The sequence below is a fragment of the Trachypithecus francoisi genome, unplaced genomic scaffold, assembly GCF_009764315.1.
Source record: "Trachypithecus francoisi isolate TF-2019V2 unplaced genomic scaffold, Tfra_2.0 Lachesis_group5, whole genome shotgun sequence".
NCBI classification, from domain to species: domain Eukaryota; kingdom Metazoa; phylum Chordata; class Mammalia; order Primates; family Cercopithecidae; genus Trachypithecus; species Trachypithecus francoisi.
In genome coordinates this window covers 96,626,703-96,637,158 of record NW_022681470.1, presented here as the reverse complement: position 1 = coordinate 96,637,158, position 10,456 = coordinate 96,626,703, and the positions used below count along the sequence as shown (strand labels likewise).

The window sequence follows — 10,456 nt, the reverse complement described above, 5'->3', positions numbered from 1 at the left end:
CCCTGGGCCATAGAGGCTTTATGGTGTTTGTTATAAAGAGGTTTTCAACTGCAGTATGAAAGAAGGGTCATAGCTCCTCAAGGGTAGAGGTGCTGTGTGACATTCCAGATTTTTCTTGGACTTAGATGCGGTTCTAATAGAATTGTAAGTTACTCTTTGGGGTAAGAGGATTTGTATGTGAAGAACTGAAAAAAAATGTTTTTGAGAGAGATTTTGCTTCTGACAAAAAGGCATACCATAAAAAGGCTGGAACTGAGGCTTCACACATAATACATACTTTGGGTGTGGGAATTAAGGCCATGACCTCCCAAATGTGGAAAAGAGCATAGGCAGGCATGTGTCAGTCTAGCTTGAAATGTTTTCTTCAGGTCTAGACATCCCCTAACTGCTTCATGTCATGATGTAATTATTCAGTCCTAATCTTGGGTGTTTCAGCACCATGAATCCTACTCTGTCCCTGAAGTAAGGATGGCAGTGGAACAAGGCAGCAGGGTGGATGGCAGTGCTGAGTGTTTTGATGGCCTTCCTTCTGATCCTTCCTCTCAGAGCAGTGCCTGCTTCTCTGGAGCTCTGCCTTCCCTGTCTGCCTCAGCATCTTTCTTTCAGTTTCTTTCCTTTCCTTATTTCCTCTTCTCTTCTCTTTTTAAATTTCTCTTTTCCCATCCCGCTCTCAAAACCATTTAATCTCAGGTAGGGAAATAGGAGAGGGATGAGGAGACCTCAAGGGGAACCAGTCAAGGTCTGTGTCCCTTTCCCTCAAGTGAGGATCTGATTGAGTTCATAGTAGTATTGGTAAAGAAGCAGAAAATTGACTGTGTCCTTCTTGATTCTTCTCTCAGTGAGTCTCTCTTGGTCCATAAGCATTTATTAAGCCCTCTGTTCTACTGTAGGCATTGTTCATGGTAGCAAGAAGCACTCCACCCTACCTCCCGATGATTTGAAGTGGGATATGTTATGGTAAGAAAGGTTTAATTCCAAAAATAAGACTGATATTGGTATTTTCTTGTACATGCTATAATTTTTTGTAATAATTAGAAAAACAAACAAACCCAACAACAGTGGTTACCTATAGGGAGAGGGATGGGGAAGTGCCTTTTTACTGCATACTTTCTTCCACTTTTTAATATTTAAGCCATGTGAATATGTTACCTATTACAAATTAAATACATAGAATCATTTAAAATAAAAGTTTGATTCCAAGAGAAAGGAGATGAAATAAAGAGAAGACAAGAATGTACTTTATTTACTCAGTTTATATTGTACCTGGCAGGACACTCGGCGCTTAATACATTTTTAATAAAATTTTTGTAAGTGTAATAAAGTTAAATGGCCCTTAAAAAACCTTAACAGTCATGAAAGTGGTTGCACAATAAGTGTTAGTCTTTTGGCTATTTTGTCAGATGTATGGTTAGAACTTTAAAGATTTTTTTCTGAGGCGCTTCCTTATATGCAGATGAAGAGTGCTGTTGGTGCTGCTTCTCTGGGTGTCTGACCAAGCCCCGTCTGGTTCGGGGCTCTCAGTGGGCTCACTGTTAGCTCTGAGCAGAGGGTGAACCACTAATAGCTCATCTACAACCAGATCTTTGAGAGTATTTCCTAAATTTTAAAAAACAAATGCTTTTGGCAGCACAAATTTGATCTTTGAAGTGAACCACATCCTATAGATATGACAAGTGGGGAATAATTACAACTTCTTATAAGGTCAAAATCAGTTATTCTAATATAAATGTAGTCCATACTTTCAGGGCCAACATTTCAAAATTAGTCTTTAAAATCTCTTTTGTTGTGTTTTTCAAGGTGTAAAACTCTTTGAAAGTCTCTGAATACAAGCCCTAGATACTGATTTCGTCATTCTAGATAATTTATCCTCATCTGTTCCATGAATGTTCACACTGCCTTGCTACTTAGTTAATCAAAAACTTTCATTAAGAACCTGATAAATGGAAGGTGAAAGAGTATAGAGCATTGGAAAAGACCCATTCAAGGCATTCAGAAGGTATGATATAGTTGTGACGTTAGGTTACAATCCACAAGTGCTCTACAAGGAAAAAGGGACTACTGCTGGGTGAAGTGGTGTAGGAAGGCTTCAGGGAGGAGATGGGAGTTGTTCTGGATAGGGTGAGTGGATTTCAGGCAGGCCAAGTGAAACAGAGACATTCCAGGCAGTGTGAGGAAAGATAGGGAGTAGAAATGGGCAAAGCATATTTTGAGAAAAAGAGAGTTGAACAGTCAGACTATAGTGGAGACTTTATCACTCTTTGGCAAAAGGCCATGTTGCCTTGATCCTTTCAGAAGAAAAAGTTGATTTCAACCCTCCATCCATTCAGGAAGAAAGAAATTGAATACAGTAAGATGCAGGTTCCATGAAAGCAGTTCCACTTATGTTTTGTTTGCTGTTGTGTTCCCAGTGGCAGAGAGCAGGCCCTCAGGAAATATTTGTTCATTGAAAGAATGAATGAATTGCATGTATTTATCATATACAAGACTATATGCAAATGCCATGACTAGAGAGTAGCCCTGTAAGAGTTCAGAAGAAGTCACTTTTTGATAGCGGGATTGGGAAGAAGAGATGGAGTAGAAAAGGAACACTTTAGAGAAGTAGCAATAAACCGTAAGATGGAGAGTGGGTACAATTTTATTTTAAAAAATCTTTCTGAAAGCACTGAATGATTGGCTAGATTGTCGGCACAAAACAGGTGGGAGTGAGGATGGGGAAGGCAAGAGCAGTCTATTAATATTTGGTAGGATATTAATATTAAAATTATCCTACTTCTTCCTACACTGGCCTGATCAGTACGGTATTTTAGAGATTAAAAATAGAGGTTGGAGAAATGATTTTTGCCGTGGGACTGGTTTCATATCTGTATCTTAAAAGCAATTCCAAGAGTATCATCTGAGCCAGCCTGAACTTCCTCTGCTATTATTACTCAAATAAGGATTTGAATAAGCAGAATTTGCCTCAGTGAGGAAACTGCCTGGGGCATCAGCCTAGGAGAGGGTAAGTGAACTGGTTTTGCCCACATGTATTCAATGGCTTATGAAAGAGACCTCATCTTTTCTTCTTCTTCTTCTTCTTCTTTTTTTTTTTTTTAACATATGTTACAAAATTTTATTAAACCAATTCAATTTGTGAGGGAAACTGTAAGACATTACAACTGGTTTGAAGGAGAATTCAAAGTGCAGAAATGTATACAGGCCATCAGGAATGAGGACATGGGCTGGGTGCAGTTGCTTATGCTTGTAATCTCAACACTTTGGGAGACCCAGGCAGGTGGATCACTTGAGGTCATGAATTTGAGATTAGCCTGGCCAAAATGGTGAAACCCTGTCTCTACTAAAAATACAAAAATCAGCCAGGTGTAGTAGTGCATGCTTGTAGTCCCAGCTACTTGGGAGGCCAAGGCAGGAGAATTTCTTGAACCCGGGAGATGGAGGTTGCAGTGAGCCGAGATCATGCCACTGCACTCCAGCATGGTGACAGAGTGAGACTCCATCTCAGAAAAGAAAAAAAAAAAAAAGGAATGAGCAAATGAATTTGCTAAAGTGATGCACAATCAATCAATAGCCAGGGCCTGTCATCCACAGTGACTCCACCAGACGCACACATGCATTCCTACGGTTTGTCCACAACTTCCAGAGTTGAAGAGTAGCTCAAGGATGTCAAAGGGCAGAGGCCACGGAGAATGGCTGAGCCACAATTGAGCAGCGCTTCTTCACTCCCCATTTCCAAGGCTATCACCATTTTTCTCTGACAAATCATAGACAAATTCTAAAGACTGAGTAAATCTATAAAAGTGAATAATCACAGAAGTGCAATGTCTGATCAGTGATTCCAAAATTGTTCGTGGGCACTCAGTCTCACTAAGCATACATTCTGAAATCAAATTCTATTTCTATACAAAAAGTGTAGGCCATCAGTGTTCTTAAATGAGGCAAATGGTTATTGTGAGGTAGAAAACATTCTCCAATGTGGATAAAGATGTAGATACCAGATAAATGCTACAGTTGTGTTCACACTAACAACAAATTATAGATGATGTGGCTCAGAGTCAGTCGATAAAGTGAAAATCCAGAGATATTCTGAGGTCGCAGAAGGAATTTTAATGTTAGCTAATAAGGAGAAATATTTCTTAGTGCTCACCAAAAATGACTTTCCCACTCAGATCGCAAACCAGCCAGAACTATCATCTCACTTTGTCAGTTGCCATTGCATGTTGACATGAACACCGAGGAGAGTGATGTGGATAATCGATATAAATATACGTATAATACATACATATGTACACATGAAGCATATACTTACATGCATACATAGTTTACATTTTTCCAGCCAGGGTTTCAGAAAAACTAGAACAAAAGAGAAATCATGTTCCATTTTGTCTTGGAAAAGTATACATCTTACATATACAGACATGCATATATCTACATACATATACATGTAATGCCTATATGCATATGAACCTACTGATACATATATATATGCATGTACATTCACTTTATCACATATTCCATCAGCTTGGTTTTTGAGATGGTAATTCAAGTTCAATCTTTGTTCTGGGCTTCATTTTTGTCTCTACTAAGTTTCTCTCAGCTGTCAAGCTACATTTCATCAACATTTTAGAGTGGGGCAAGCCAACGCAGGATGGAAAGGCAAACCTTAGGAGGCTAAAATCACTGTGCTGTCTGGGATTTGGGAGTTGCTGATTTCTTTCCCTTTCCCCCAGCAGTGTGGACCATGACAGTGGGCTGGGGGTGGAGCAAACCAAACAGCTCAGGCTGGAAGTCCTTCAGGGAATTCGGCACCAGGGTGGCCTTTCTCCTCAAGTCTCAGCTCAAGTTTCTGTCTGGAACCATGACCACCTGCATCCCGGTTGCCAGGGTAACCTCCACCTCATTGAGAGCATCTTCAAAGACAAGGCACTTCTCCATAGGAGGACAGGGAGAGAACCTCTTGGCATAAGCTAGGAGGATGTTGGGGTCTGGCTTGCTGTGCTGGACTTTGGGGTCATCTCCAAGCATGATGTGAGAAAACAAGCTGAAGAACTCCTTGTGTTGGTTTGCCTTCATCTCCAATGAGGAAGACCCTGAGTTAGTGGCCATGGCAAACGGGATGCTGTGTTTCTGCAGGTGGACAATGAATTTCTCAGCCCCTGACATGAGCACAGCTATAGGGAACACTTCCTTTAACTCTGTTTGGCTTTCTTCCACCAGCTCCTCCTTGGACATCAGGAGCTGCAAGATGTCTATTATAATCTGTGCTGCCTCTAATGCCTACTTACCCATTACCAGGGACTTTACATCCCAGCTGTATTTCTTTTCATAGCAATTGCATATTTCTTGAAACACCACTGAATATAGCCATTCAGTATCCAGAAGAAGGCCATCCATGTCAAAGACGAGGTGGGTGATAAGCTGTGGTGAGGGTGTGGGCAGGGGTGCTCCCATGGTGCTGCCTTCTCGGTCTGGGTGGGAGTGAGGAGCAAAGAGACCTCATCTTTTTTTTTTTTTTTTTTTGAGATGGAGTCTCACTCTGTCACCCAGACTGTAGTGCCGTGGCACGATCTCAGCTCACTGCAACCTCCACCTCCCAGGTTCAAGCGATTCTCCTGCCTCGGCCTCTGGAGTAGCTGGGACTACAGGTGTGTGCCACTACGCCAGGCTAGCTTTTCGTATTTTTAGTAGAGATGGGGTTTCACTGTGTTAGCTGGGATGGAGACCTCACCTTTCTAATCCAAGCATCTGACATATTTCATCCTAATCTTCTCCACTGAGCATTATATGATCAATTCGGTCTAATCAAATTTGATAGACATTGGTTCAGGTTCTGAGAACTCAAATATGGCCAAATATACCTCTACCCTGCATCTCCAGTTTAGTGAGGGAGGTTTTGGCCTATGAGATGTGGTGATGGGGACTCTATCTTTTGTTGTGATCATCATTATCATCATCAATCACTATAAGCCAGAAACAAAAGTAATTATTGTCTCTGTTATTTAATTCTTACACCAATCCTGTGTAGTAAGCATGCATAGTCTCATTTTGTAGATGGAGAAACTGAGTCTTTGTGATGCTAAGTAACTTACCTAAGGTCAATTAAGTTGGCAAGTGGCAGAGCTGGAATTGGAATCCAGACCTGTCAGCCTCTAAAACCCACACTCTACCATTATTCAATACTACCACTTTAATTCCTTATTGCCTGCATGGAGATAATAATAATTTGCTGTGGAAAGTACCAGTTAGAAGGTGTTGTCTTTACCACCCCCACTGTAGTTTGGTGAGTGCTTTTGCCCCTTTTGATGTGGTTAGAACAAACCTGTGCTCTACAGTGGGGTGGCCTCTGCAGCAGGTGCTAGTTTCATGAAGGAGATTGCCCCAGTCACAGGGAACAGAGGTTCATAATATGTAGGAGGCTGGCAGGATTTTATCTCTAATGAAACATGGTGATGATTGGATCAAGACAACTTGACTGCAGCAATATTTTTACTCTGACAACTTTGTGTGAAGAAATCAGACACAGCCAAGACTAGTTTGTGCTACTGATGGCAGTGGAGCAGAGGGTGTCTTCTTATCAGATACCAGCACAATGACTGCTGACTGTCATGTGTGGACCTCGCAGACTTCTAGCTACAGCTTAATTATAACTATTAGGTTTTTACAGGACACTGACTGTATTTCAAAGGGTTTTACGATCCTCTTTTTATTAGTTATTCCCTATCCAGCCCAGTCTGACAGAAGGGCTGCTTCCTCTGCTTTCAGGTGTGGAAATGGGGCCACTCTGAGGTTAAGTTGCCTGTCAGAGGTCACCCAGCGGCTGAGCTTTGGTTCTAACTTGTTGGATTGAACAGATGAGGTCTGCTCCTTTGGGTCAGTCAATTAGTTGATATAGGAGGCATGGAGATTGAGAGCTAATGAAATGGTACCTTATAGATCTGGAAGGTAGCAGATTTTGTGGTTTGAAATTTGTGTTTTGTCTTCCAATGTGAATTTTGTTTTTGCTGTCAAGAATTTGATGAATCAAAAATAGAAGAGTTCTGTCATTCCTCTCTCTCTTCTTGGTTCTCCCTTTTTAATATACCCTCTTTTCCTCTACTATCCAAAAGAAGGAATTGGTCCTGAACAAATGATTCCAAGTTCTAGGCATTTAGAGAAGGGCACAGGTGGTGGGTGGTTCTGGTAATACTCATTAGAGGTCATTGGAGGAACTCAAGGTAACTCTCTTTTGCTTGGAGGTGGTATCATGATAACGTCTTATACTTCATAGATTTCTAGTTAAGACACTAGTATCGTGGGATCTTCCTAGGTATTCAGGTACCTCAGGCTTTAGTTTTAACTAAATTTGGGAACTCGGGATTAAGCAAATTGAAACAAGTTATTTATTTATTTGTTTATTATGCATGTATAGGGTGTATATGGTGAGTTTCCAAAGGGGGGCTATAGATAAAGCATTTCTGAAACTCGTGGACAACTGACTGTTTCTCCCCTCCCCATCCCCGACCTATCTTCTGATAGTGACATTCTGTAGAACACCCCTGAGAAAATGCAACTGAGCATGCCCCCGTCAGACAGGCAGCATGCAGTCCACTTCCCTGTTTCTGTGGCTCCTTCCTGGGCTTCGTTCTGTTCCTTGGAGTCATAGAACAGGAGAAAATGCTGTCTCCAAAATTCTCATGGGAAGCACAGGTGAAATATTTTCCTTACTGCATTAACTATTTAGATATGAATTTGTACGCAAACCCAGAAAATAAACTAGATGTCTTCTGAACGGAACTTTTCTTTTTGGCCCTGTCCCATTACACCAGCGGTGATGTAATAAGTGAGTTTTGACTATAGGGTATGTGTTAGGACATGTGTTACTATGAAGATCTTAGGAGCATATATCAAGTGATATATATTGTACCATATTATGGACAATGTCTTGAAATCATTTTTATCAATAATTCAAAATAATAAGAATGGTCTTTGTGTATTTTTTTTGTACAAGATGGCATCAGGATGTAAAACTTAGTCTTTTTCAGCAATTGTTAATTTTTAAATATATTCTAGCTGGCCATGTGGTAAATTGAGAGCCCAGTGGTCTCGGATATGGGTCCAGCTGAGAAATTGCTATTCTCTGTGACCTTACATGAGTCACTTAAACTCTTTGGGCCCCAGGTGTCTGTCTATAAAATTACAACAATGACTCCGGCTTCCTCTCTGGGGTGGAGAGTAGGGTGCGCTAGAAGGAATGAGATCATAAACTGATAGAGGGCTGAACTAAGGTATTTTGAATTTGTAGGAAAAAAGCAAGAGGAGAAATGTTAAGTTTCTGCGTGTTCTTTTTCTTTCTTTAGTCTCTAAACGCAGAATTCTGGGAACAGATCCGTGAACAGAGAGGTGAGGTCAGGAAGAGACTCCTATGTGTGTAATTGGTAGAGCCTTTTTGCTTTCACAAATCTTCATGCGAAACATTGCCTTCCTTGAAACCACTGTGAATGCTGTGAGTTTTGTGTTTTCTTTCCATTATCTGTCAATTGATAATCAGCTTCTGTGACTCTGAGGTATTCAGTCTGATTACTTTACATTTTTGCATGAAATCTTTTTCCTACTATGTGTTATGATTCGGAACAATGTCTCTTCATTACACATTAGTAAATACCCACTTGCTGAAATTCAAAAATGTGGCTGGAGATTTGTTCTTCCATTGGTCTTTTCTTACCATGTGCCCAGGAACTCCAGGACTGGCATATTAGGATATTCTTTATCTCAGACCATCAGGATCTGACATCTCAGCAGCTTTGTGCTGTCAGGAAGACAAGCCATTCAGTTTTCTACTGTGCTTGTGCTATCACAATGCCCATTTTCAGAGCATAAGATGGAGGCAGAGGTTGGAAGGACTTGCCTGAGGCCACATGATGACTCAAAAGCACAAGAGAGAAAGAGGGATGTGAGTGAGAGATTCTTCCCTCCTGACCTCACTCCCAGATCCTACGCCTTTTAGTCCATTCCTTCCCATGGACCTACCTGCTTGGAAATCAGGTTCCAAAGTTGTTTTGTTACCCTCTCCCAACCATTGTTAATCTTTGAAGTAATTCATTTATCTAAAGCACCATTTACCCCATTATCTCCTTGTGGTTCTCACTTAGTTGCCAAGAGTTTCCCACTTCTCTTCCTACTTAAGTACTAATACGAGTTTCAGTAGGTGCAACTCTTTTACTTACCCCAATTTCTCTGGGCTCTGGTCCCTGTGTCAGAGGCTTGGGATAATATATCATAAGAACAAGTGTAGAGTGGTTGCTCAGGAAGGAAGAAAAAGTATAATTTATTGAATGCCTTCCGTTTGTCATGCTATATACAAGATACAAAAATAACATAATAAACCTATGAGTGTAGTATTCATACTTTGCAGATGAAGACACTGAGGCATAGAAAGGCCAAATGATCTGCTGAAAGTTACATGATAGTGAAGGGGTGGAGCTGTCATTTGACCCATGCTCTTTTTCACTATCACTATGCCCTGCTGTTTTGGGTTTTACTAAAAACTCTTTGGTGCCTACACCTCTTATTTGCATAATTATAATTTCTTACACTTGTATAGTGATTTATGGATTCAGAACATTTTCAAAAATTTTATTTTATTTTATATTTGCAACACTATATGAAGTAGGCACCACAGATAATGATATTTCAGCTCTTTTAAATGAGCCCTCTATTCTACTGATGCTTACGAAGTTTAGTGATTTATACGATGTCTCTCATGTGATAAATCTGTACCATATTCTCTATTATCAAATCATTCTTCCTTAATTAGTATTTTCATGTATGTCATTCTTCTGATAAAAAAGCTTACAGTGACCTTCTATTGCTAAATGTACAATTGTCAGCCAGTTGTAAACTTTCCTTAACAGCTGGCCTTCCTCAGCCATTATTCATTCACTCATTTGTTCAACAGCCTTAATTAAGCACTTGTGATATGCAAAGAATCAGATATGTAAAGAGGAATAATATGTGATCCTAACCTTTGAGGAGATTGCAGTGTGGTCAGGGAGTCATCCAGGTCAACCCATTATTTTAACTCAGGATAATAAAGGCTATGATAGAGAGTATTATGGGAGCTCACTGAAGGAACACCTCACCCATACAGTGGGCTTAATGAAGGTAGCTTAGAGAAGGTGCTCCCTCTGACAAATCTTGTTGGACAAGTTGGGTATAGGGTGTGAGGTAGAATGGGATGAGAGCTGAAGTTGGGAGAACTAAAGAGGGGAGATCTGAAGGACTTTGTGAGCAAAGGTAAAGAAGGTAGATTTTATCCCACAGGCTATGGAGAACAATTATAGGGTATTAGGCAGGAGATGATGACATAATCAGATTTGCATTTTAGAAAGGTCTTTGTAGCAGTAGCATTGAGAATGGGTTGATGGAGGGCTAGGTAGGGTACAGTGAAGTCACTTAGGAATCCATGTAGTAAAATAGGTGAGAA

General features: G+C 40.5%; 1 protein-coding gene across 1 annotated transcript; it reads right to left on the bottom strand.

The window, feature by feature from the left end:
- Positions 1 to 4,827: 4,827 nt before the first annotated feature.
- LOC117074381 (pseudouridine-5'-phosphatase-like) lies at positions 4,828 to 5,451 on the bottom strand. The gene is made up of 2 exons (XM_033195758.1): positions 5,280 to 5,451; positions 4,828 to 5,150 (listed from the first exon to the last, which is right to left on the bottom strand). Exons 1-2 carry the CDS (start codon positions 5,443 to 5,445, stop codon positions 4,828 to 4,830), a joined length of 489 nt encoding a protein of 162 aa, XP_033051649.1. The 5' UTR covers positions 5,446 to 5,451.
- Positions 5,452 to 10,456: the final 5,005 nt, after the last annotated feature.

Coding starts and splice junctions, on each gene's coding strand:
- LOC117074381 (XM_033195758.1), bottom strand. CDS start 5,445: ATGGGAGCACCCCTGCCCACACCCTCACCACAGCTTATCACCCACCTC. Junction 5,151..5,279: donor TGTAAAGTCCCTGGTAATGG/GTAAGTAGGCAT, acceptor TGCTCATGTCAG/GGGCTGAGAAATTCATTGTC.